General features: G+C 52.1%; 1 protein-coding gene across 1 annotated transcript; it reads right to left on the reverse strand.

Annotated features, from left to right (window-relative positions):
* Window positions 1-1,199: 1,199 nt before the first annotated feature.
* Window positions 1,200-27,746, reverse strand: LOC111158169 (dynein axonemal intermediate chain 2). Its single transcript, XM_022520067.1, has 13 exons — window positions 27,687-27,746; window positions 21,516-21,709; window positions 20,004-20,165; window positions 18,828-18,949; window positions 15,815-15,957; window positions 14,734-14,847; window positions 10,634-10,773; window positions 9,428-9,550; window positions 6,982-7,205; window positions 4,029-4,164; window positions 3,386-3,532; window positions 2,375-2,602; window positions 1,200-1,286 (listed from the first exon to the last, which is right to left on the reverse strand). The coding sequence occupies exons 2-13, from the start codon at window positions 21,696-21,698 to the stop codon at window positions 1,200-1,202; spliced, it is 1,809 nt and encodes a 602-aa protein (XP_022375775.1). The 5' UTR covers window positions 21,699-21,709; window positions 27,687-27,746.
* Between the last annotated feature and the right edge of the window lie 210 nt (window positions 27,747-27,956).

Consider the following 27,956-nt stretch of genomic DNA (forward strand, 5'->3'; position numbering starts at 1 on the left):
GCTTAACCAACTGAGCCACCAAGGCACCCCCCACGTATTAAAGTCTGGCCACAGTGGCAACTTCATATTGTTTTTCGTTTGGTCACAAAGGGTGGCTGACCCTGGGTCCCTCCCCAGTAGGATTCTAAACTCAGGCAAGTTTTTAAAGGGCACTTTGGGTCCCCGTTAGGACTATTCGACACCCACAGAACGCATGGTGGTTGGGGGACTTTAGGTGCACAGCTGGCTCTGAGGAGACCTCTTGGCTTTGGACGTTTCTGGTAATGGTCACTGAGTGCTCTGCTGTACCACGGTCCCTGCTGTCGCCACGGGCCCTGCATGTGCCTGCCAGGCAGGGCGGAGACTGCATGTCTGAGCTCCTGTCCCTACTCTGCCCTGCGCTAGCTCTGTGACCCAGGCCAGTCTCCCCACTTCTCCTGGAATCTGATTGTTCCTCTGGAGAGTAGGGGCAATCAAAGAACAAGCCTTCCAGGGATTCTGTACAAAGAATTAGATGAGAGAACACGGAAAGCTCTCGGCACAGGACATACAATGAGCACTCGCTGTTAGCACTGTTATTAATTTAATTTTGTAAGAATTAAGAGAGTGGAAAGCTTGCAGGCAAACAGCTATAATCGAACTCGTTCGTGTATCTCCTCCCCGAGGTAAACATGCCAGGGCAGGGGGGTGGGGGGGTTGCCCAGAAACATTTTAGAAGCGGATGGACCATGTTTCTGAGTTGTAGGAGAGGGGAGGTTCAGAAAGGGAGAAGGAGAAGCCCCTCTCCCCATTCACAGGTCTTTCTGAGGCTTCGCCACGGCTAAGGCAAGCCCACTTGGAAAAGGTCTGCAGGCTTCACAGGAAAATGATTGCCCGAAAAGCCCTGCGGGGAGCTGAACCCGAGGGAACAGGCAGGGCCTGGCTGAAAGACAGGGTGTGCTCGGCTGGCTGAGAGGAGGGGTCCCCAGCTCCGCCATGAGCCCTGCCCCTTCCCTCCCTCCAGCAGGTCCCGTAGGACTGGGCTCAGAGGGTCAATGGGGGCCCATCCTTTGTGGGGTGTCGGGTCGGGTCAGGGCCCCTCTGCTCCCCCAGCCCTCCCTCTGTTGATGCTTTAAGGGAGGCGCTCAGTGCCCACTTGCGAAGCCAGCGCTGTGCCAGGAAACGGAGGGAAACGGGGGTGCAGAGCAAGTGGGGCTGCGGGCAAGGCTGGCCTGGCCCTTCTAGGCCGGAGTCTCGGCACGGTTGTCTTCTTCCTCCCCTTGATCCTCTCCTTCCATCTCCTCATCTGCTTCCAGACCCTGATGTGTCTGCAGAAACCGTGCAGAATCACTGTGGGGGCGGGGGCGGGGCTCCCCTGCACCCTGGGAAGTTAATCCCCTGAGGCCAAAACAGCCCCCCAGTGGAGGCCTGGGCTGCTGGGTGCCCAGGAGACCACTACCAGCTCCGCTACCAGCTCCGCGGCCTCGAGGGCCTAGTGGGTGGTCCAAGCCGGCGGGTGCAGAGGGCGGGCAAGGTCTAGGGCATCTGACGGACTCGGGTACGAGTCCTACGTCTGCCACTGCGCTTTCTGGGTGACCTCGGGGAGTCTCTTTGGTCCCCTCACCTGTAAAATGGACATGATTCCTCACAGGGCTGTGACCCGGAATAGAAACAACAGGGGTAAGGACCCCGCACCGCTTTCTCAGCCCTGACCCCAGAATTTCTGGCCAACCTCAGAAAACTTAAGAGAAAGGCAGGCCGAAGTGGGGTTGTTCTGTGCCCCGCACTCCCTGCAGAGGCCCAGCTTCTCCAAGAGGGGGTGTTCGAGCAGCGGGATGAGCCCCATTCGGGAACCCCCAGGACCAAGCCCGCTGTCGGGTACATTGCACCGTGGAGGGTGGCCACCGTCAGCACTGCCTGCTGGAGGGCGGGATGGGCCGGAAGCTGGGACTCCAGTCCCACCTCTGCAGTAAGCGGAGGGAGGGCTGTGCCCCGCCTTGCCGCGCAGACAGTGTGAGGATAAGGCCTCTCATAGCCAAATGCTTCCAGATGCGAAAGGAGCGGCAGACATCAGAGCTGGGCCCAGCCCCAGCGCAGGGAGACAGAGCGGGAAGAGCTCGTGACATGGGACTGGCTTGTCCTCTCCAAGCATTTACCTGTCTTCTGCCACCTGCCCGCTCCGTCGACACCCAGGAGCCCACCACCCATCTCTCGTAAGCGGGGCCGTCCACCTGGAGACTTAAGACTTCTCAGGAGGAAGAGAGTCATTCCCCACATTTCCCGGATGGACAAGTTAAGGTCCACTTGCTGAGGCCACTTTCCTGAGGTCACCCAGGAGGTCAGCGAGTAGGAGGAACCCAGGCCTGGGGCTCCCCCCAAAACCCCTCCCACCCAGTGCCCCCGCTTGGGGCCCTACAGGCTTTGGCTTCTTCTTGATGGCTTCCACCTCCTTCTTCTTCAGCTCCGTGAAGATGATGTCGAAGAACTCCTCCTCGGCCTTGGTGACCAGTTCCTCCAGGTTGAGGGTGGTCTCCTCCTCTCTCTGGTCATCGTCCTTGCCCTCCGCCTTGCCCTTCTCCTTCAGCCGCATCTCCCTGTGCCTGGCTTCCAGAATCTTCTCCCGCCGGGTCTCCCGCTCAAATATCTGGTGCACATAGGGACAGGGAGGCCTGTGGGAGGAGGGCAGCAGCCAGCGGCCAGCTCTCAGCGTGGGGTCAAGCTGATTTCTCTTTGCTCAGTGCAGCCCCAAAGGGGTCTGTTCTCAGCACTAAGGGCAAGAAAGGAGGACTGGACATTGAGGTCAGGAGGCAGGAGCAGAGCTGCCAAGTCGCCCAGTTCCGAGGGGTTTCCAGAACAAAGATGGCAGCATAAAGAACGCCCTTACAGCTGTGCACTGTGGGGCCCTGGGCCCAAGGAAGCACCTGCTCGGGGGCGGGCCCATGGTCCCAGCAGAGCCCGGGGGCTGGCCCCAGGCCTCAGCACCAAGCCTCCAGTTCCCCGGTGTGCCCAAGGTGCTGGGGAGATGCCGCAGGGGTCCCTCTGGGCGGGTGGGGGATGTAGTGACAGATCTCAGCCTCCCAACCCCCTTCCCCAGGATCCCTGCCTTCCCTGTGTCTTCTCTAAGGGCATCTCTGACCCTTTGACAGGGTCTGTTGCAAAGAGATGTCATCTGTGAAGCCAGACAAATTGACCTATCAAACCACTTTGACAGCGACAAAGCCCGGAGGGGTAAGGCCACTCACCCCGGGCTGCTGTGCAGGCAGGTCACGGCGAGTTCAGACATCCTGACCCCACTTACCTGCTCATGTGGGGGACACCACGCCACCTCCCCAAAGGTCCATGCATTTCCCGGGAGGTGGGGGGGGTGCTGACGTTTGACTCTGGCTAGCCTGCTCTGCCGCGGGCTGGGTCTGCACAGGGCACTTACGGAAGAAGCTATGTTCTTCTCGTTCCTCTGCAGTGTGCACAGCCCACTGGAGACCTCCAGCAGCGTGGTGGTCCCTAGCTGAGAACCGCAGGCAATGAAGCACCCGTTGTCCTGCACCCGGAGGCAGAATAGGGCCTCGTCACACACCTGTTGGAAGGTCCCGGCAGACCCGGTTGGGGAGGAGAGACTCGTTGACAATCTGGCCCCCGGGGATGGGGGCGCTTCATCAAGCTCTGTGTTCAAACACCGTCGGTGACTCCCCTGACTCGCAAAATGAAGGTCACGCTCTGAGATGGGTTGTCAGAACCCTTTGCCCCCTTCGCTCACTGTCCACCCCCCCACCCCATCCCCCACCCTCCACCCCCTCCGTCCAGCCCCACGGCCATTCTGCCATGTTCCAAACCCTGTGCCCTTCCATGGCCTAAGCCAGCAGGGCTCGGCTCCAGCTATGCAAATATGACATCAGCTTAGGTTGGAAGGGTCCGCTGCCAGGAGCCCATGCCCGGGCTGCCTGAGGCGTACGTCTGATGGGAGGAGACACAGGCCTTCTGCTTCTCTCTTCTTTCTAAATTTCCCCCAGGTGATTCTACTGAGCCACCAGACCCCAAAGGCCTCGATGCATGAGGAGTGGGATATACATGACCTTCAGACTGAGGGCAGGGTCACAATGCTTGAACACAAAGTCCCAGATGTCCAGGGTCCCATCCATTTTGGTGGTGAAGAAGACCGCCGGCCTCACTGGGCTCCAGGCACCGTCGGTGAGGTAAGCCATGTGGTACCTGGGGGGACCCGGGGGTGTCACTGGTCAAGGACTACTGTGGTTGGGGGGCACAGAGAGGCTGCTGAGCAATGGCTCTGCTCATCCAGGCTCCCTGGACTCCAGGGACTCATTGCTGGGCAGGAAGTTCTTTCTTCTGTCTGACTTCTAGCCATGCCAACCCGCTCACCAGCAGTTCACAGTCTGCCTGGGGGGCCTGGGGTGCTCAGCTGGTTAAGCATCTGACTCTTGATTCAGCTCAGGTCATGATCTCAGGGTCCTGGGGTCAAGCCCCATGTTGGACTCTGTGTTTAGTGGGGAGTCTGCTTGTCTCCCTCTCCCTCTGCCCCTCCCATGCTTGCATGCTCTTTCTCTTTCAAATCAATCAATTAATCAATCAATCTTAAAAAGAAAAAAAGGCTCCGGTCCTGCCAAGGGGCTGGCCACTGGTATTTCCCCACAGCTCTAGGGAACAGGTGCATGGCATTGGATCTAGGCCCAGTCTTCCAGCCGTGGGACTCATGGAAAGGAATCAGAGGAAGAGTGCGCACAGAGAAGTTCCTAATATTGACATAGGAAGAGTGCTATACTTCCTACATGGTAGGATTTAGATTTTCGAAGATTTCTGCTATGAGGAAGAAATACAAAATATCAACTCAAAATGAGTTAAAGACTTAAACACAAGACCCGAAACCATAAAATTCCTGCAAGGAAACATGGGGAAATCTCCTTGATATTGGCTTTGGCAGCCATTTCTTGGAAATAAATCCAGAAGCACAAGCAACAAGAGCAAAAATAGACAAGTGGGGTACATCAATGTAAAAAGCTTCTATACAAAAAGTTGAAAAATGAAAAAATAACTTAGAAATGGGAGAAAACATTTGCAAATCACATATGTGATAAAGGGTTAATATCCAAAATATATAAGGAACTCATACCAAAAAATTTCATAGGGAGTAACTCAATTAAAAAATGGGCAATGGACTTGAACAGGTACTTCTCCAAAGAAGACATCCAGATGACCAATAGGTTCATGAAAAAGTGCTCACCATCACTCATCATTAGGGAAGCACAAATCAAAAGCACAAAGAGATTAAAAAAAAAAGAAAAACCAAACCACACACACAAGGAGATAGCTCCCCATGCCTGTTTGAATGGCCATCATCAAAAAGACAAGAAACAGTGTTGGTGAGGACGCAGAGAAAAGTGTATCTTCCTACATGGTTGGTGGGAATGCAAACTGGTGCAGCCACTGTGGAAAACGGCACAGAGGGGCCTCAAAAAATTAAAAATAGCACTAGCCAACAATCCAGCACCCCCACTTCTGGGTATTTATCCAAAGAAATTAAAATCAGAATCTCAAAGAGATACCCACACCCTCATGTTCATTGCATCATTATTCACAACAGCCAAGAGATGGAAACAACCTAAGTGTCCATCAGACGGTGGATGAATAAAGGAAATGTGGTCTATAGATTCAATGGGATGTTATTCAGCCCTAAAAAAGGAGATCCTGCCATTTGCAGCAACATGGAAGGACCCAGAGAACGTTATCCTAAGAGAGATGAGCCAGATCCAGAAAGACAAATACTTCATGATCTCACTTCTATGTGGAATCATGAAAGTCAAACTCACAGCAGCAAGAGAGTAGAGCTCTGGTTGCCAGGGGCTGGGGGTGTGGGGGAGGAGGAAAACAGGAAGGTGATGGTCAAAGGGTACAAACTTTCATTTACGTGGGATACATAAGTCCTGGAGATCTAGTGTGATCTAGTAGTGCCTCTAGCTAACCACACTGTAGCAACTAGTAACGTTTGCTAAGAGGGTAGAACCCATGTTAAGTGTTCTTATCATCCACCCCCCTAAGAATAATTATAATAAAGGGGGCAGGAGAGAGGTGATGGGTATGATTATGGCTCTGATGGGGTCATGGTTGCACCTGTGTAACTTATCCCGATTCATGGAGCCTGTGTGCATTCAGTACAACCTTTTCCATGTTTAGAGTAAATAATAATAATAATAATAATAATAATAATAATAATAATAACTCCTCCTCCCAGGAGATCCTAATGCCCCCAGATTTAGGAATCCCTGGAAGAGAAGATGCCCATCCGGGTCCACAGTGGCAACAACACTGCAGGACCTGTGACCACGTGAGCTGGAAGGGAACCCCAGATCCACACACGTGAAGGCTGAGAGAGCACGTTCCCCAACCTCAGGCCTCTGCTCTGGTCTCTTGGCTCTGCCCGCACTGTAACATCTCCATGGATGTGGCTCTCCCCCGCTCCCCCAGGGGCAGCGGGACCACGCTGGGGCACTCAGTCTCCGGCATCCCCTTGGCCTCTCCTCTGGGCAGACTGGGCGAGTCCACAAGCGTCTCTGATCCAACACCAGAGCTCATAGCTCTGTCCCTCTCTGCTCCTACATGCCCACCCTCCCAGGAGAGGAAACCCATGAAGCTGTCCTGCTGAGGGGTCTGGATTCTTAATCCAAGCTTCCTCCATTCAAATCCCACCTCTGCTCCTCACCAGCTGAGGGCCAGGAGCAGTGGCTCTACTTCCTCATGGCTTTGTTCCCTGACACAGACCACGAAGGACAAGAAGAACTGTGCTACCTACTTGTGGGGTTGTCTTGAGGTCCTGAAAATGAACCCAAGGCTGTTATTCTTACCAGCCCAGGCTGCTGGAACCACATTCCTCCATAAAGTGGCCGGATTAGGCCGCTCCCAACACAAGCTCTGGTGTGTGTGGAAGGGCATTCTCTCCATGTTATGGGTGGGCATACGGAGGCTCGGGGCACTCCTGGGCTGGCCCCCTCTGTCCCCTCCCACCCTCCCTCTTACTTGGTCCACATGATGGATGACTCCCGGCTGTCCTCTGACCAGATGCGGGCGGTCCAGTCACCGACGGTTAGGAAGTTCTTTGGGTAGAATGGATTTCTCTGGAGGGCATAGATGGGGCCGTGGTGGCCTGAGAAGGTGCACACAATCTTCTCGGCTGACGTCTTGGCCTTGCGGTTGCAGGAGATGACAATGCCCTGCTCGGTGCCCACCATGAACTTGGTTGGCTGTGGGGTGGGGGAGGGGTGACACAGGAGCAGAAGGCACCATGAAACGTCAGCTTGGGGCTTCGTTGTCATGGCGAGCAGCCTCCTGGGATCTGGGCGGAGGGGGCTGAAGGTGCTGGGAGGGCCTTTGCTTTAAGCCTCTGCTCAGGCTGTTCCGCAGCCCTTGCTAAGGAGCTGTCTCCCCCCTTCCCAGCTTTATCAGACCCCCACCACCGCAATCTCGCACCAGGGCGCCCCATCTTAATGAAGCCCTCTCGACTCTTCTGGTCCCGGGGAGACTCATCAGGAGTCACGTGATGAGCAGCTCTTCACGGAGCACCATTGTGTCCACGAGGCATTTTGCTATACAGAGTCTAGAAAGCCCCCTCACCCAGGCTCCAGTGGCTCCCTGCAGAACTGGGTAGAACTGTTCCTGGCACCTTTATTCATAGAGGCGAAGAGGTCAAAGCCACTCAAGTGTCCCAACCCCAGTGACACTGGATGGACGCACGGGGTGGGCTCTGTACACAGTGGAAGATCGTTTGGCTTTAAAAAGGAAGGAAGTTCATGGCTTTACACAGGAAAAACAGGGGGCGCCTGTGTGGCTCAGTAGGTTAAGTGTCCAACTCTTGATTTTGGCTCAGGTCATGATCTCAGGGTCATGAGGTTGATCGATTTCTGCATGGGGCTCTACGCTCAGTGGGAAATCTGCTTGAGATTTTCTCTCTCCCTCTCCCTTGGCTCCTTCCTCCACTCGTGTGCATGCGCACTTTCTCTCTCCTCTCAGATGAATAAATAAATAAATATCTTAATAATACATTATATGTTAATAAAAAATTTAAAAATACAATAAAAAATATCTTAAAATAAAAAAGAAAAGAAACAACTGGACTCCAGGTTGGGGGTCAAAGGAAAGTGAAGAGACACAGCTTGAAAGGCCCAGAAGCATGAGTAATGAAGGAAACCCCAAGACTCCTACAAGCCAGTCACGGGGAGAAGTGCCCAGATCCGGAAATCGCAGGGGAGTCACGGGGAGAAGTGCCCGGATCCGGATGGGCGGCCATGCCACCAGTCTCAGACTTCTTGGTGGGGTTGGCCTGGCGAGCCTGGGCCTGGAGTCAGAGCCCTGGGTTTGAGCCCGGGTGGCTCCATGTTCTAGAGTGCATGACTTCCCCACTAAGACTCATCTGTTTATCTGGAAAGCAGGATAATAACGTTACCTCACAAGACCGTCGTGTGTGAGGAGGCAAGCTCATCACACAAGACAGTTATTAGTGTCTGGCACACGGCCTGCGCTCAGCCACGAGCCTGGGAACGCTGGGGACTGGTGGTGGCACGGACACCATATCCAGCACTTACTCTAGACACCCCTGGTTTCAGGACAGAAGGCTTTTCTGCGTCCTCTCTGCCATGACTACCATGCCCAGCGGTGGGGGTCTGTTAACTTGTCTTCCACCTCATCTCACCAGCTGGTTCCCCAGCCTTTGGTGAGCACTCCCAGGGCAGGGGTGAGGCCAGAGCACCTCCACGCCCCAAGGGCCTAGGAATGATGTCACATGACCTGAGAGCAAACAAGGGATAATCCCCAGTGGGAGCCAGGCCTGGGCTTCAGCAAGACATAAACTAGGAACCAGCCCAAGGCAAAGAGTCATCTGGGAAAGTTGTTTTCTTGCTTTGGAGGTAAGGGGGGGGTGTCTTCGTGTGCTGCTTCCAGAAGCTTCTGTCCTCTGACACATTCACATTACTGCTCAGCTTCGGTATTTCTTTACCATCCCTTCCCGTCACTAGTACTGGAATCATGCCTGTGCTCTGGTTTTCCGAGGATCCTCCTCTGACCTCACTTGCTTCCCCAATATCTCTTCCTTCCCTTCAGAAAGTGAAGCGACCCACACGAGGCAGGGCCAGAGCGTGGCCTCTCCTTGTTGGTCCTGGGCAGGGCTCTTCCCACAGAGTGAGGCCTTTCTGGAATCCTGTCCTCTGCAAAAGCTTGCCTTCTGCTCACCGGCGGCCACTAGCCAATGACTGCGTGTGAATGAGAGGGCTCGGCTTCTTTCCGCAAGAAACTCTGCTGCCCCCTGCTGGAGAGTCCTTGGAAAGACCACGTAGGTCCAGGATGACCGTGGGAGGGAGGGACGGCCCTCTGTGGAGCAGCCAGGAGCACACGGTAGTCCTGGCCTGCCCCGCCCTCGGCTCTGGCTGCCCCAGCGATGGAAAGCGGGGGAAGGAAGAGCTGGGACACTCACCAAAGTGGACTCGAACTCCAAGGAGATGGCCCCCAAGGCGTTCTCCAACCGCTCCTTTCTGGTAATGTCCAGGATCACCACCTCTGTGGGTTCGCTCATCTTTCGGATATCCCACCACATAACCTGATGGGAGGGCAGGGCAACTGTGAGACCAGAGGCGCCTCGATTCTCCTGGCTTTTGCCTTCCCTTCTCCCCACCACCCCCCCGCCACCTTCCCGGGGTCCATCACTGGGACCAAAGGGGTGGGTGTTAGAGGTGCCTAGTGACCTGCGGGACAAACATGCTTTGGAGAACCACCACTCTGGCCCACAGTCTTAAACTTGGCTGACAATCAGGGTTACGGGCAAGCTTCGTAAAATCTAGAAACTGGGGCCTCACTCCAGACCTTACTGCATCAAAATCGCCAAATGTGGGCTCTGGGATCTGAACTCTTAAAGCCTCCCCACAATATGGCAATACATAGCAGTGTTGTAACTGCCCACATGCTTTGATCCAGAAATCCCACCGTATGCTATAGGTGTGCCTTCACACGTGTGCCAAGACCTATATACAAGTATACTCTTTGTTACGTTATTCTTAGAATGACAACATATTGAAATCCATTTAAATAAATTATGGCATAGCCAATGCAGTTCTTTTTTTTTTTTTTTTTTTAAATGTAGGCTCCATGCCCAGTGTGGAGCCCCATGCAGGGCTCAAACTCATGACCCTGAGATCAAGACCTGAGCTGAGATCAAGAGTCAGACGCTTAACCAACTGAGCCACCCAGGTGCCGCCCTAATGGAGTTCTTAATGGGCACAGGGCAGTGTTTTATGAAGTATAAAACCATCTTCAAGATAGACTAAATGAAAAATATCAAGTGCAGATATTTACCTACGTGTAAGGTGTGCAGGAAGAGAGTGAAGAAGACAGATGTATTTGCTCCTGTATACAGAGACTATCCCTGAAGGCAGCCATAGGAAGCTGAGGCAGGTGGGTGCCTATGGGAAGGGGGGCTGGGAGGCTTGTGGGAAGATGTGGGAGGAAGGTGTTTCCCTCTCTGCCCTTTTGTACCTTTTGGATTTTGTCCCATGTGCATGCATTACTTACTCCTTAATTTTAAAATAAAACGCAAAAGGAAACGTTCCCCCTGGGATTTTGAAGGGGAACCAGGGAAGTGTCATTGCTCCCCACAACCCTGCCCCCCACAGTGGCCGGCCAGTACCTGCCCATCTGTGGATGCCGAGAAGAACTCAGTTCCTGTCTTTGATTGCAGCCAGATGGAGCCATACACAGGATCTCGATGGCTGAACTCAATGGTGGACAGCTCCGCCACCAAGCTCCCCTTACGGGTGTCCCAACAGGCTGGGGGTGGAGGGGGGCGGAATGAGGGGAAGGTGAATGGAAGCCCAAACTCCCTTTCTGGCTACAGGGAGAGGCGATGGAGGAATGCTGCTTCTCTTGGTTTGGCAGGAATGTGGTTTTTCAGAATCAGGGCTTAGTCCCAAGCTGCCTGAGTTTCCTTCCAACCCTTGAAGTTCACACACAATCTCTATGGGAAGACTCCCAGAGTGCAAGCTTCACTCATTTCTGTCGAGCCCCTACTATGTGTTGAGCACCACACTAGACCCTCGGAAGCCTCTGGGATAAGACGGTCCCCGTCCCTGAGAGGCAGGAAGGGGGATGGCGCAAGCACAGCTCATGCTGGGATCAGTCTGGTGAGGGACACGTGGGGGTGGTCAGGGCAAGCTTCCTGGAAAGAGTGAGAAGGAGTATGGACTGAGGATGAGCCTAGGATGACCCAGTATATACAGCCAGAGAGCAGAGTGTCTCCACCCCCGGAGAAAGGCTCCTGAAAGTAAGAACATTGAGGCAAATCTCTCCTGCTGCATACACGCCTTCCCTTTTATCTTCCACACCTTGGCTGCCCCTGCTGGGAGATGGGAATGCAACTCACAGACCCTTTACTCACACCCATTACTGGGGCTTCACCTCTGCTGCTTTACTTTTGAAACTTATCTAGTTTCCGTCTTGACAGACTGCGTTCTCCTTTTACCATGAGTGTGCAGCAAGGACCCACTCTATGACCCAGAGCTATTTCTAGGAAATCAACAGAAATACGATCCATGTTTTGATTTATGGAATTGAACTCCAAGGCGTTTGCCCCTGGAGCGGCCTGGCCCAGATATGGGCTTTTTTAGATAAGCTTGCTCGGTTGGGGCAGAGCAGTGCTCAAGGGTAGGTCCCCTTGCAGCACCTCCCACAGGCAGCAGACCCCCAAACCCCAGGCTGTTCTGAACTGGTGGGAAGAGCCCTGAAAGGGGTTATGAATAATGAGCGAGGCAAGCCTCCTGAATAAATCATGCACAGTGGCTCCGTTTGTTTTCTAGAGCCCTGGCATCAGGTAATTTGGCAGGAGACTTGTGGGATCCCATGACTGATCCCGGGGAGGAGGCAGCAGGCCTGAGGGGTGGTAGTCAGAGGCCTCAGAAGAGTGTCTAAGAAGTTTCCCTGCCATCCAGCTCCCGCTCTGGGAGGAAGAAGGGGAAGGAAGAGAACATGTAAAGGTAGGAGGGTAGGGAGGACGTTTTAGGGCCAAGGTCAAGTCAGGCCTGGGATGCAGCCACAGAGGCTGAGTATCTGCTGTCTGGGGGCCAGAGGTGGAGGCAGGCAGGCAGGGCCCATGTGGGCAGCGTCCTTCCAAGCTCCCCAGGGATCCAAAAACCAGTCTTATGGGTGTTCCATCAGCAAAATCAGCAGCCTAAGGACCTCTGAAAATCTCTTCCTCCATCAAAGCAATGAGAAAACTGGTAAAAATTATCGGTCAACTTTTTCAGACCAAATTAGCCCAAACTTTGCAGCCATCCAGAGAGTGTTCAGGAGAAAGCTGAATGTTAGTAAGGACAGTGAGTTTTGGGGCAGTTTAACTTGCCCAAGTTAAGACCCCACATTCTCCAAGTCCCACAGGGCAGCCTCAAAAAAATAAAAAGAACATTCCACCTTCCTGGTAAAATCTGCAGCTGGGCAGCCACAAGAGGGGTAATGCAGCCAGAGCTCATTCAGAGTCTCCGTCCAAGGAACCGCGACTGTCTGACCTGCCTGGTGGTTCTCCTGCAGGTTGTCTGTATTCGGCTTGACTTGGAGCTTGATGAGTGAAAAAATGTCTTATTATGGAGATAGCTATTGAAAACGGCGATAATTACAGGCAACTGAGTAACTTTGCAGCTTCCTGAAGGTGGGCCAACAGCAAACTAATCACAAAGCTTAAAAGGTAAGCATGGAGAACAAGATGTCCAGAGGGGCTTTGAAAAGCTCCAGCATATTCCTGGAGATCTGGAAGGCCACCTGCCTGGGCAGGGCTGCATGCATGCCCAGAGCTGAGCACACGCTCAGGGAAGAACAAGGGAGGTCCTAAGCCTCTGCCTCTGGCTGACCCCGAGGCTCTGCGCAGAGGCTCAGGCAGGGCTGGCAGCTGCATGGCTGAGTGTGGCAGGTATGCTCAAACAGGCACACGGGGGCTCTCAGCAAAGACTGGTTGGCTGCAGGTGCTTGAGGATAGAGTACAGACTTCACAAAATTGGTCCAGAATATTCACTGAAGCAATGAACCACTACAACAAACAGCAAGGAAAACAAACCCCTGGGCAGGTATAGGGTCTGATTTCCAAAGTTGTCACTTTATATCATGTAAAGAGAGTAATTTCCAGCAAAAAAGTTACAAGATATACAAAGAAATGAGAAAATATGGCCTATACACAGGGAAAAAGGCAATAAATAGAGACTGAGCCCAAGGAAGACCACTGTTGGACTTATTGGACCAAGACTTTACATCTTTGATTTTAAGGATGTTCAAAGAGCTACAGGAAACTGTATCTAAAGAAGTAAAGTATGGGAATGATATCTCGCTAAAGAAAAAGTATCAATAAGGAGATAGAGATGATGATGATGATGATGATGGTGGTGGTGGTGATAGGGAGAGAGCATGAGCAGGAGAGGGGTAGGGGAACAGGGAGAGAGAGAATCTCAAGCAGAATTCACGCTCAGCAGGAGCCTGATGTGGGGCCCAATCCCATGACCCTGAGATCATGACCTGAATTGAAATCAAGAGTCAGACGTTTAACTGACTGAGCCACCCAGGCACGCCAACAGATAGGAATTCTTTTTAAAAGGAAGAACGAAATAGAAATTCTGGAGTTGAAAAATACGTTCACTGAAATGACAATTCAGTGGAGGGGCTCAGCAACATATGTGAGCCGGCAGAAGACACCCACTGAGCTGGAGGGAGGTCATTTGAGATGACCCATCTGAGAAACAGAAAGAAAGGGGAACGGAACTACCAAAGCTGATTCGAGAAGACCTAGAAAGTGTGGAGCAATCCAGAACAAATGAAGAGGATGCATTAGAGGGGCGCGTGGGTGGCTCAGTCAGCCGAGCCTCTGACTCTTGATTTCGCCTCAGGTCATGATCTCAGGGATGTGAGATGAAGCCCCGCATCAGGTTCCATGCTCAGTGCAGAGTCTGCTTGGGATTCTCTCTCTCCCTCTCCCTCTCCCTCTGCCCCTACCCCAGCTTGTACTCTCTAATCCATCCATCAATGAATTAATTAAGAAAGAGATTGCATTAGCAATTTAAAAAAATTTTTTTAAAGATTTTATTTATTTGACAGAGATCACAAGTAGGCAGAGAGGCAGGCAGAGAGAGAGAGGAGGAAGCAGGCTCCCTGCCGAGCAGAGAGCCCGATGTGGGGCTCAATCCCAGGACCCTGGGATCATGACCTGAGCCGAAGGCAAAGGCTTTAACTCACTGAGCCACCCAGGTGCCCCTGCATTAGCAATTTTTAACTTCCCGTAAGGAAGGACCAGATGCCCTCATTGGTGAATTCTACTGAACATTTAAAGAATTCGTACCAAATGCTCCTGATCATCAAAGGAGGAAGGGAACGTGTCACCACTCATTGTGCATGGTGGGAATCACTCACACCCATCCCTGTACAGGTGTCTCTGCCTGCCTTTCCTGAGATGGAGCTCCTCACAGGTCTCATTATCCCTCTACTACTCTATTCCAGCTGGGGCAGGTGGGCGGTGAATGCTCCTTGACTTTATACTTGACTTATAATTTTCTTAAAACTTTTTATTCTGAACTGGTTTCAGACCTCCTTGAACTATTACGACTGGAGACCCAGCTGAGCTATCAGCAAACCCCAACCCGCCCGGATGTCTGGAGCCCATCTGCTGTGGGAAGTCCCCACCTCCCTTTGTGCCCCACGGGAGGCCCAGCAGGCATGTGGGCCCTGGTGGACAGCGTCGGGGGCTGGGCCCGTCCTTACCGAGCTGCCCATTGTAGCAGCCTCCCAGAAGCACGTGGGAATCTTTGGGGTTGTACTCCAAGGTGACAAGAGGAGAAGATGGCTTTAGGACAATTTCAGGCCTGTTGGGGTTTTCTATAAAACAAACACACAAGAAATGGTCCCATTCGGGGACCACGGTCTAGAAAGTGAAGGACAGGGTCAAAGAGTTTAACCCTTCTAGAAGTGAGAGGTGGCAAGGGGCAGCCTGGAAACCCCACCCCCACCCCGTCTTCCTCCAGGCTGCAACCTCTAGGCCCTGGTGACCAGAATCTGGAACTCTTGACCCTAAGGGCTCTTCTGGAGGTTTTCTCTCTGGTAATCAGTAGTGTGTGTGTTGTGTGTGTCTATGTGTCTATGTGTCTGTGTGTGTGTCCATTTTGTGGGTTTGGTAGGAAACCAGGTTTGACCACAAAGTTTTTACATAAGACCAATTCTCCCTGATTTCTCCAAACCAGTTTCTTTGTCTGTATAAGGGGATTAATGGTGGAGTTCAGCCCCCAGGGTGGCTGTAAGCATTTGTTGGGTTGTTCAAGAGCGTTGTGTGCTTGGTTCTGAGCTTGACGCCTACACTTACTCATAGCGGCTAACATTTATTATCACACTGGTGACAGTGAAGGGACGTCTGACTGTGTGTAGCCGCTCAACACCGGCTCCTGGCCAAGCTCAGCTCTTAGAGAGAGACAACGGGTCTGTGCTTCCAAGTGGACACACTGCTCCTCCTGGCCATGGGTGAGGGACAGATGCCAGGAAAGGTGGCACAGAGGGGAGTCTGTCTGAATTGGGATTTGCTGGGGTCTGGTCTTGAATGCCCTGATCAAGGATCTGGAAGTGAAGGGAGTTTCCTGCTTCTGATACAGCTCTGGTTTGGCTGTGTCTGAACCCAGACAGGGAAGGGATGAGCGGCTTCCTGGGGTCCTTGGTCCCTTCCTATGAGGGACCAGCCCTGTTGAAAGTCCCTGGTCTGTAGTTTCTATCTTCCACTCCTGTACTCTTCTGACCTCTCCCCTACCACCACCCCCCTGGCAGCTTTCCTGGCCACCTGGACTCCTCCACTTCTCACCCAGGTCCCAGATGTATGATTCGTGGCTCATGCCCTCAGGTGCCCGCTGAAAATTCAAGCAAGAATATGCCACCGCCAACTTCCTGTTGCCATCGGGGTGCCAGGAGAGGTGTGTGGCTGACCGCTTGATCTCTTGGGGGTCCCTTTACAGGAGAAGAAGAGGGCAGAAGACTAGAATGGAGGTTGAAGCCTCCCCACACCTCTTTACCTCTTACTTAATTATTTCTTTATGAAAAAATTTTTTTTTTTTTTTTTTTTTGGAAAGAGAGAGTGTGAGAGCAGGGGACAGGAGAGGGGGAGAGAGAGAATCCCAAGCAGGGTCCACACCCAGTGCCAAGCCCAACACGGGGCTTGATCTCACAACCCCAAGATCATGACCTGAGCTAAAACAAGAGTCAGATGCTCAACCAACTGAGCCACCCAGACGCCCCACAGAGAAATTTATTTTAAGAACAAAGTTTAGAGGACTCTCTTAATCAAAAATCCACCCTCACCAGCCATAAACAGAAGGCAATGATAAATACTATGGAAATAAAAAATAAACAAATAAATAAAAAATAATAATAAATACCCATGGAAATAAAAAATACTAAATTCTAGTCTGATATTTTCATTTGCTGAAAGTTTTGAGCCTGATCAAGGATCCAGAAGTGAAGGGAGTTTCCTGCTTCTGATATGGCTCTGGTTTCCCATTGCTATTGAAATAAAAAGGGAAGCAGAATCCAGCAATTCTTGGTATTTGCCCAAAAGAGTTGCAAAGTTTTGTCCACACAAAACATTGCATGTGAATGTTTTCAGCAGCTTTGCTCATAATCGCCCTGACTTGGAACCAACCAAGTTGAAGCTTGAAGGATGTCCGACCAAGACATCCTTCAGCAGGTGAATAGATAAATAAGCCGGGGTCTATCCAGACAAGGGAATATTAATCAGCATGAAAAAGAAATGAGCTATCGAGCCATGAAAAGACAGGGTGGAAACACAACGCACATCACTAAGCAAAGGAAACCTGTCTGTGAAAGGCCACAAAACTGTATGATTCCAGCTATGTGACATTCTGGAACACACGGAGACAGTAAAGAGGTCAAGCGTTGGCCAAAGGTTTGGGGGTAGGGAGGGATGGATAGGTGGAACACAGGACTTTGAGGGAGGTAAAACCATTCTGTATGATACATTTGTCAAGACCTATGGAGGGTATAGCACAAGGAGTGAACCCTAAGGCAAATGGTGGATTTGGGGGTGCTACAGGCTGACTGTTGTGCCCCCCAGATTCATAGGTTGAAACCTCCTCTCCATGGGGCCACCATCACCTCCAAGGGTAGTGGTACCTCCCACTACCTGTGGGAGGTAATTCGGTCCTGAGCCATTCAGAATGGGATTAGCCCCTGATAAAGGGCTCCGGAGAGCTGCCTCACCCCTTCTGCCATGTGAGTTCTCAGTGAGAACATGGCTGCCTGTGAACCAGGAAGTGGGTCTTCACCTGGCGCGGAGCCTGTCCACCCTGATCTGGGATTTCCGGCCTCAGAACTGTGAGAAAGAAGCTTCTATTGTTTGTAAACCTCCCAGGTTATGGTGCTGTATCAGAACGGTGGTTCATGATGGTGACAAAGGCCCCACTCTGGGCCGGGGTGTTGATGGCAGGGAGGCTGTGGGGGTGCTGGGAGGAGGGGGCATGTGGGAACTCTCTGTGCCTTCTAATCAGTTTTGCTGTGGACCTGAAACTGCTCTGAAAAATAAACTCTTAATTTAAAAAAAAAGAAAAAGGGCAGGAAGCAGAATGAGTAAGAAGTAAAAAAGGTCCCAACTGAGACTTTGTCCTTGAAGAAATCAGAAGGAACAAAGGAAGGTGGAAAGCCAAGTGACTTTCTCACCCACTGATTCCACCACTTCACTCCTCCCTAGGAGCACTGTTAGAGTGAGAGGAGTGCAGGCTGGCATCCAGAAGACCAGAGTTCCATCCTTGGTTGGGTCGCCCACCCACCATGCGTCCTGAGCACCATCCCCACCCTGGGGTCAGTCCCCTCATCTGTCAAATGTAGAGGTTGGGATGGGATGATGTCTAACCCATCATCCTCCTAAGGTGTCCCTATGGAAGGTCAGACCCCAGGAGGCTGGGACAGACCCCATCCTGCCCTGGACCCTCCCCTCGCAGCCCTTGGTCCTGCTTCACACCAGACCTGGATCACGAAAGTGTCTTTCCTAGTTGAGCTGGGACAGGATTAACTAATTCCCAGGACCCTCAGAGGGTCACAGTAGCACAATGAATCCCCCAGAGTTGGCATTTGAGGCTAGCCACTTCCAAAATCTCAGGTGTGTGTGTGTGTGTGTATTTTGTTTTTTTTTTTTTTTTTTAACAAAAAATAGTGCTACCCTACATATTGTTCTGTACCTTGTTTGCTCTGGTTTGGCTTCACAAAGTAAATCTTGTCATGGAAGGATCTGCCTCCTTCATTCTGATGGCTGCATGGTATTCCACTGTGTAGGTCTACCAGAATTGCTAGAAGCAGTCCGCTACCGATGGATTTAGCTTGGTTCCAGTTTTTGGCTATAGCCCACGCCCCGCTTCAGTGAATGTCCACACACACAGTGATTCCACACACACGTATCTATAGGACAAAGTCCTGTTGTCAAACTGCTGTCCTTGGGGGTCATTACCAGGTGCACTCCCATGAGTGTGGGAGGAGGGTCCTGTTTGCCCACAGTGCTGCTGGGTCACAGATGTCCTGTACTTTGTGCTCATTCTGCCCTGCATGAGTCAACTAGACTTGCACCCAGCTTTGCAAATTCCCTTAGTCTTTCCCTCGAGTCTGTCTTCCTTTTCCATCAACCAGACCTTACCCCCAAGGTAAGGACCCGTTGGCTGCTGGGTGTTCTATGGCTCTGCTTCTTACCAAGACCAGAGCACAGATGGCATTGTACCCACGGCATGGAGTGATCAGCAAGGAGTGACCTTTGGAAGCACCCACCCGTAGGGGCGACAGAGATCAACCAGACATCTGCCTAGCTAGAGAGGTACCTGAAAACATTGATGGTTTTAGCTGAAGGGGCCTCCTCTGTCACTTCCACTTCGTCCTCGTCATCAAAATACTCCTGGTAGATGTCAATGGCATTATTCTGCTTGATGCAGTGCTCCATGATCTGAGGAGGACACGTCGGAAGTTCTTAGCGGGAAAGGGAGGTCCCTGGGTGCAGCCTGACCAGGACTGGGATGGAGTCTGGGAGGGACAAGACATACCCAGTAGTCTTTCCTATTCTTCCTGCCCATCCATACCTTCTCCATGAGGCCACCATCACCTCCAAGGGGGTGAAAATTGGTTTTGGGGGGTAAAATAATATTACTTTCTATGTAGAACGCACAAATATACATAGAGTACATAAACAATGTACGTATGGTAGTAAAACTTCAGGGGGAGGCAATTAGGAAAAAAATGTCTAAAAAGGCTCATTGGGGACAACAATGAAAAAAAAAAAAGGTGAAGAAACACTGCTCCAGACAAACAGAATTGGTTATCGCTTCATAGACAACACCCATGCTCTGGTTCTGCAACCCAGAAGGCCCTCACCATTTTCCCAGATGCCCAGCAAGGAAAAGCCTAGCTCAAGGGTATCCTCTTTCAGGAAGCCTTCCCTGATCCCTTCAGCAGGAAGTCAAATCTCCTGCCTTACAGAGCAAAATAGCAAGTTATCCCTCATCTTACAGCATGTCCTCTACCTTATAGGGTGCTATCTCTGTATTTGTCATTGACTTCTAGGAGATTATAAACTCTTTGGGGCAGGATGTATGGAAATTTTTGCGATTTTTTTTTTTTTTTTTTTTTTTTTTTTTTGCAATTCATTCTTGCAATTTCTGCTGGGCCTGGCAGAGGCTAGAAGCTCAATCCACATGTGCTGAGTGAATGAATGATCCCTATTGGCAGGTGGCTGCTGAATGGGGTTCTTTGGGGTCCTCTTTGCTCAAGGGGAGCTCTTGTCACCCTCCTCCTACAGCCTGTCCAGCCCTCACACCCTCCCGCCTTCCCCTTTGGTTTGCTGTTGTGGATGGGTCTGCCTGCTCCCAGATAGAAGGTTCTTGAAGGTAGTCAGTGCTCTCGCCCCGAGTACCCACAGGAGCCGAGCACAGAGCCTGGCACACCCAGGGCTTCACATGCGGGCGGGGAGCCGGAGTGGTGGTTGGAGCTGCAGGAAGCCTCACCGAACCCAGCTGCATGATGGCGTTGATGTAGTTCTCATCCTTCTCCACCTTCTTCCGGAACCGGATCGTCTGCTCCAGCTCCAGGGGGTTCACATCCTTGGGCCAGCCCCCCTCAACGTGGTTAATCCCCCGGGTCTCCATCTCAAACCGCTCCGTGTTGGCCTGAACAGAGAGGCGCGGGCGAGAGCGTGCTTGCCCCAGGTGTTAACACGAGGCCATGACCGCCAACCAGCATCCCAGGCCCCCCGTCCCCTGGAGGCGATCCCCTGGCCAAAGCCACAATACGGTCAGGTTCCAGCAAGGAACTTTCTGGTCCTCAGACGGTCACAGGTGGCTACGGAAGTGCTGCCCTACAGAGCTAGCAGGTTTGTGACGGCGCTGGCCGTGGGTAATCCAGTTCTGACTTGATCTAAACCCTAACGGACCAGAGGAGCCCACCATTTGCTCTGTGTGATCCCGGAGGAAAAGAAGTGAGTGAGCCTGCTGCGCCTTACCTTGTACAATGTCATGGGCACTTAAAGATGGAAATGATGGAGAGGGAGGGATTGCTCTGCATGTTCTCTGTGTCGGGGAGGACGGTAGGGGCAGTCATAGTTTACCCCTTAAACTTGCCACTTTGCCTCCTTTCTATCCCCACCCCCATTTAAAATTGTGGTTAAAAACATATAAAATTTATCACTTTAGCCATTTAAAAATGTACAGTTCTGTGGCATTAAGGAACTTTCTGATGTTGTGCCACCATCACTGCCATCTAGTTCCAGAACTTTCTCATCACCTCAAATGGAGACCCCAAACCCAGGAAGCAGTCACTCCCCTTCTTTTCTATCTAGGCCAGGGCTCACAAAAGCAACTAGTCTTCATGGGGTGGAGACCCTAAGGCCATCTTGTTTATTTGGCTACTCCGAGGACAATGTCCCCCGGTCCCCATGATAGCAGTGAGCCCCGGGAGAGCAAGGAACTCAGTGCATTTGGGCCGGGAGGAACTGGAGCTGCCCATGAATTGTGTTTGGCCAAATCAAGTGTGATTTTCACTGGGTTGATCTGGGACATGACCAAGTGGCTTCTCTCCTTCAAACTTGTTTTCTCTCAGCAGCGCCTGACACAATTGAGGTGGCTCACCCTCCCCTTTAGACAGGCAGGGAGCTCGAACTGCACCATGACCCTCCACTCTCCTATCATGGGGGCCCTTCTGACTAGAACTTTCCATAGCACCCTTTCCTGTTCACAAGTGGAGCAGGTGCCTGGAGATCCGAATCCCCACTCCCTCAGTTTACCTCTCCCAGGTGTGCCACATGCCCAAGACAACTCTAGCAAGGGTCCAAAGGGTGAGGCCAGAGCCCACAGGAGAGACAGCAACCTGAGTCACATTCACCTGGCCTGGGGAACGACTGGTGCGGGGTCTTTTCCTGCCCCAGACACCATGGTGGGTCATGGGGTCCTTCACAGGGTCATGCTGTCCCACCCTGGCCGGCCACACCTCCACCGGCCCGCGGCCCTGGGGCTGGGTCCCACCTCGTGCTCTGACATGCTGGTGGAGCACTGGACGCCCACGTCCACCGGGTTCCGCTCCACAAACTGTTCGGCCAGCTCGGGGTTGGGCGGGATGTCGATGTTCAGCTCGGCCTGGCGGTCGGAGAAGTTGCATTGCTTCCCGAACTCGCTTCGCTTCTTGACGTACACGTACACGATCTCCATGGTCCTGGCGACTGTGGGGCAGGGGTGGGGGGCAGAGGGCGGTGTGTGGTAAGGGGCCCCACCTGGCTGCTTCCCCTCACCAAGGGTAGTTCCAGATTCCCAGTCTGATTGAGAGGAGGGGTCCTAGGGGATTTGTTGAGAAGCCACATCTGCATTTATAAAAACCATCTATCGAGTAATGACTACGTATGTTATATCTGGTTCTGTTCTTGCATTTGCGCTGAGGTGGACAATAACATCCTCATGTGACTTGGCGGAATCTCATACTTAGAGACACTCTGAGTGTTCTGCCCGGGACCATATGGCTCATAAGGGGTCTAGCCGCTCTGCCTGACTCCACAGCCCTGACTTACCCAACAGTACTGTTTACTGAGCTAATGTGGTTATTGGGGGGCAGGAAGAAATATTGAGGCGATCATGTTGGACTAAATTCCTTGCCACGTGCTGGACATGTCTATACGGCCCATGGATCTGAGAGCCCCAGGCCTCTCTGGAAACGCCCACCCAACCACCTGATTATCCACAACTGCCTTCCTAGAGTTCTAAGCTGGGCTGGATGCTGACTTTAAGTTCTGGTCCTGCTACTCTCCCCAACTGCTTGACTGTGGCTGGGCCACTCAGTCACTCCCACACCTGATGCTCTCAGGCTGCTCGGCCACAGGAACGCAAGGATCAGACACACAGAAAAGTTTCCTCACAAAGGCTAACTGGGAATCGTAGAAATGCAGTGAGCAGTTCCCACAGATAGCTCTTCTCTTCATTGACCCCTGTTATACCAGGACACTCTGTGGGGTCTGAGAGCTTGGTGACTTCCATGGCTGGCCAGCTGATGAGGTCTGTCTACAAGACTGTACTATGGAGGTGAGCAGAGTTGCCCTTTACCGGACACTCCTAACTCTCAGAAAGTGGTCTTTGATGGCAAGTTCCCCAGGGTTCAGACTGTGGGTCCATGAGGCTCATGGGCCTGCCTAGAGCCCTTGGATGAGTGGGTGGGAGCCATGGGGAGGACGTCTGGACAGGAGCCTTGCTGTGCTTGGATTTACAACTAAAGGTCTTTGGTCACCCAGAGTTTAGGTTCTTGCCTGTAAGCAGATGTTGCTACCTTTGAACCGGAAGGGGACCTGGTGGGAACATACTTGGAGGACATAGGTCCTGCTTTAAGTAAAACCCACAGAAAAATGTCCAAGCTTAGGAAACAGATGAAAAATGCAATAGAGATGATAGAGTCCCTCATTTTACCAAGCAATGTACTGGAGATTTTGCCCAAGAATGCCCTCTGGGGCACCCAACTTGAGTCTATTTAAAAAAAAAAAAAAGGAATCTGGGGTGCCTGGGTGGCTCAGTCGTTTGGGCGTCTGCCTTTGGCTCAGGTCATGATCTCAGGGTCCTGGGATCAAGCCCCACATCGGGCTCCCTGCTCAGCGGAGAGCCTGCTTCTCCCTCTCCTGCTCCCCCTGCTTGTGCTGTTTCTCTCTCTGTCAAATAAATAAATAAATAAATCTCCAAAAAAATCTTTAAGAAAAAAAAAGGAAATCTAATTACATAGACTTTTCTAGGAATTCGTAGGTTTTGTGAATGCCAGACTTTATGCCTTGTATTTGTTCTTATAGTTTCCATTCTCTCACTAACTCATTCAGCAAACATTTACTTAAAACTGAATAATCAAGAAGGCGTGGTACTGGTATGAAGATGGACATGACATCCTTGGACATCCATGGATACTCCATCAATGGAATGGCATTGAGAGTTCAGAAATAAACCTTTATATTTATGACCAACTGATTTTTGAAAGAGGTACTAAGGAGGATCAATGGAGAAATGATAGTCTCTTCAACAAAGGGTGCTGGGCCCGCTGGGCATTCATGTGGGACAGAATGACCATGGCCCCCTACCTCACACCACACACACAAATTAATGCAAAATGGATCACAGACGTTAATGTAAGAGCTAAGACTATAAAACTAAGGGGGATGAACACAGAAGGAAATCTTCGTGACCCTGATAGGGCAGATTCCTTAGATACGGCACCAGAAGCATGGCCCATAAGAGCAAAAACACTAGTAAGTTGGACTTCATTTGAATTAAACACTCTGCACCTCAAAAGATAACATTAGAGCACCTGGGTGGCTCTGTTGGTTAAGTGTCTGACTCTTGTTTTGGCTCAAATCATGATATCTGGGTGATGAGATTAAGTCCTGTGTTGGGTTGCACACTGGGCGTGGAGACCCCGTAAAATTCTGTCTCTGCCCCTCCCATTCCCAGCTCACACTTATGGGCAATCTTTCTCTTAAAAACAAAACAAAACAAAACAAAAGGGTGCCTGGGTGGCTCAGTCGTTAAGCATTTAGCGACTGCCTTCCGCTCAGGTCATGATCCCCCAGTCCTGGGATCAAGACCCATATCCAGCTCCCTGCTCAGTGGGGAGCCTGCTCCTCCCTCTCCCATTCCCCCTGCTTGTGTTCCCTCTCTCGCTGTCTCTCTGTCAAATAAATAAATAAAATCTTAAAAGAAAAAAGTTAACTATCTTAAAAAAATAAACAAAAAAAACCCAAGAAAACAAATGAACAAAAAAAACCTCATAACATTAAGAAAATGAAAAGACAAGCCACAGACTTGGAGAAAATATCTGCAAATCGTGTCTGATAAAGGACTTGCATCCAGAATATACAGACACCTGTGGGTCCCCGGTGCTGTGAAAAGCAGTTTGCAGGATCCCTCACTGCGTGCCCCCCACAGCCCCCCACAGACAGTTCTCATTCTGCGTATGAAGAAACCAATGCCCAGAGACCTCAAACACCTTGTTCAAGGCCACAGTTCTTAAGCTGAGGCAGAGCCAGTGCCCAGGGCCATCTGGCTCTAAAGCGGTGATTCTTAACCTTGGCTCTAGGTTTAGAAACTCCTGGAAGGCTTTATAAAATCACAAGGCCTGGGTTAAACTGCGGAGGAATGAAATCTGGATCTCTCCACAGGATTTTCCAAACTCCCCAGTTAATCCCACTGCGCAGCCCAAGGTGAGAACCACCGACTTACAGCGAGGGTTCTTAATCTCTCAGCCGGCCTGTCTCAAACCTGCGATGTTCCTTTGCAAAATGGAGACACCCAGGCCCCCTCTTGCAAATGCTGACCCTGTGTCTGGGACGGGGTCTGGCAATTTGCGTTTTTCACAATCCCCCCAGATCGAATATTACGATCAGACACATGTCTCATCTGCCTCCCCTCCCCTCCCAGTCTGCAGGGAACCAGACCACTGGGTCCTGGCTGCTGGCCCCTGGGATACAGGGCCAAGAGCTGTGGGCCAGCCCAGAAGCACGTGCCTGGGGTGGCCTTGGCCTTGGAGCAGCTGAGGCAGGGGCAAGGGGGTGAGGGTGGGAGAGTTAACTTCCAGATCCCTTTGCATCCACGTACATTGTTCCTTGAAGACAGCGCCGCCCAACCCACTCCCAGCCCAGGAACAGCTGGACCGGAAACAGACTGGCAGAGAACAGAATTTGTCGCTCTTTCTCGTGGTTTGGAAACTCTCCTGTACCAGGAGAGGTAGAAGCGATGGCTTGGACAGCAGAGGGTAGGAGCAGAAGCACGACTTGCAGGAGGTGGCCCTAATGTGTTCATTCTACATGGGCGAGCGCTGAGGGGCCACGGGGCTGCTCTGGTGTCCCCAGAGTCAGGGGCTGCCTGGTGCTCCCTCTGCGAAAAGACAGTTGCTGAAAAAGCCAGCTCTTTGGAGACACAAGGAGGCTTAAGAGCGGGAGGAAACTCCAGAGGCACAAAAATAACCTCTTTTGCACAGATCATATTTTAAACAGCTTTGCTTTCCTTCTTGGTGCCTCCCAAGGCCAAGCCAGGAGCGAGAACAGAGGCATTGTTTTCTATCTGGAGGCAGACAGAAGGGACATTTAAAGCCTGGCCCGGTGACGGGAAGACAGCTCATTCAGATATCCAGAGCGGGTTCTTTCTCACAAGCTGGCGGGGCCTGAAGATGAATAGCAGGGTCAGCACGGGGGTCTCAGGAGGTCTCTCCCGCTTGGTGGGACAAGGGCCCATGGCTGGGCGTCCCCAGGCGTTGCTGTCTGTCTGCAAAGCCGGCTTCCAAGGGGGGCGGGGACAGCCCTGCTGCCAGTTTGGGGCTGTTGGGGGAGGGGGCCCCCACCCGTGGGAACCTAGAGACCCAGGGATAGGCAGGACCCTGCGGGGAGTCTCAAACACAAGAACACGCACGGCTGACGAACATCAAAGCGACCAGGGTTGTCGGATTGGAACCTTCACCAATGATAAAAACTCCTCTTGTGTGATGATAATGAGCAAAGTGATTCCTGGAAAGAACCTCCCTGACTTAAGAGAAAGTGGGCTTTGGCCGCCTGGGTGGCTCAGTTGTTAAGTTTCTGCCTTTGGCCCAGGTCGTGACCCCAGGATCCTGGGATCGAGCCCCGCATCAGGCTTCCTGCGTTTCCCCTCTCCCACTCCCTCTGCTTGTGTTCCCTCTCTCTCTGTCTCTCTGTCAAATAAATAAAATCTTAAAAAAAGAAATAAAAGAAAGTGGGTTTTCCAAGATTGGGGTGGGGCTGAGAGAGGGGTGGCAGTTTGCGAGCTTAGTAGAGAGGCAAGAGGAGGGGGGCTGCTTTCCCTCCGTGCTGGACTCCACCTAACATAAACACGAGAGCATTTTTCTCTTCCTCCTGGTCCCTAGGGCAGCCCCCAGTTTTTGCACCAGGGACTGACGGCCTCTGTATGGCACCTGGCCTGGCAGAGGAATACAGGTGGGGCGCTTCCTTCCCTCTTTCTTTCTTTCTTTCTTTTTTTTTTTTTTTTAAGATTTTTATTTATTTGACAGACAGAGACCACAAGTAGACAGGCAGGCAGAGAGAGAGGAGGAAACAGGCTCCCCACTGAGTAGAGAGCCCAACGTGGGGCTCTATCCCAGGACCCTGAGATCATGACCTGAGCTGAAGGCAGAGGCTTTAACCCACTGAGCCACCCAGGCACCCCTCCTTCCCTCTTTCTTATGTCCTTGTGCACCTTCTAGAATGTGGGGTCCTAAGGGACTCACTTGTCTTCAAATGAGGCAGATCTCTCTAGGAATCCAACCTGCCCCCTACCACGGCATCCCATGAGGACAACACGAGGCACACTGGGGTCAACCTGAGCTGAGCTTCAAGCACATGGAGGATAGGGACAGGCAGAGGTGGGAGGAGGTCCCCAGGACTGAAGCGTGCTGCCTTGAGGTTCACCAGCTCTCCCCACTACAACGCTGTCTCCTTGAGGACAGACTACAGAGTTCCCCCTCACCCCATCCCTAGCTCCTGGTGCAGGAAGGAGCCCAGCACTCCCTCTGTCCCATGTTGAGTACCAGCCCTGTCCCCCGGGGCTCTCCCCTAGAACTCTCCCCCTCTTCCATTTCTGATCAGAAAAACAAAGCACAGCTATGCATAGATGTGACAGGGGAGAGCACACAGGGTCTGAAAGCCAAGAACACACTTCTGTGATTCCAGAGATTGTGATAAACTTTGAACGTGTTGCCGGAAGGTGAAAGTAAACCTGTGACCTTGAGCATGGTATCTCAGTGGGCTTAAGAATGTCCCCCTCTGGTTAGGGAGTAAATAAAGCCATGCATTTAGGGGAACTGCGACCTAGTCGGTGATCAATAATTATGGATTCCCTTCCCCCCCTTTATCAGAAAGCCCACCTCCCGCCACTCCAGCCCAGATTGTACTTTCCAGCCAGCCATCTGTGAACCCTTTAGAGACCTCCTGTCCCTCCAGGAGACTGGTGGATCAGAAGCAGACTAACTGGGAGTTCGGGGTGTAGGAGTCTAGGTGACCAGAACCTGCAGGGTCCTGTGACTCGAGAGAGTGCCGAGGGCAGCCAGAGGAATGGAGTGGGACACCTGGCACCCACCTTCCGGGAGGAGCTATCCCCAAAGGCTGCCCCCACGAGGAGCTTCTTGGGGCTCCCCGTTTCACTCTCCTCCCCTCTCCAGCCCCGCGCCCTTACCGTAGGTCCTCTCCTGTCGCCTCCAGGCCACAAGGGAAACACCTGAACCACAGCGCCGGCCCCAGCGCTTCTCAAACGGCTCAGCCCCGCGGAGTTTACCTGTTGCCTAGCAACCCCGGCTGGGCCGGGACGCGGGGCGGGGCGGAGGGCGAGCACGTGACCGCCCATCCCGCAGCATCTTGTGGAGGTCTCCAGAGTCAGGAGAAAAATGAACCAGGTGAAGCAAACACCGATGGTAGTAAACGTTTGTGGGATCTCTGCCAAGGTGCT

Source organism: Enhydra lutris, unplaced genomic scaffold (genome assembly GCF_002288905.1).
Source record: "Enhydra lutris kenyoni isolate GAN:26980312 unplaced genomic scaffold, ASM228890v2 scaffoldscaffold57, whole genome shotgun sequence".
Classification (NCBI taxonomy): Eukaryota; Metazoa; Chordata; class Mammalia; order Carnivora; family Mustelidae; genus Enhydra; species Enhydra lutris.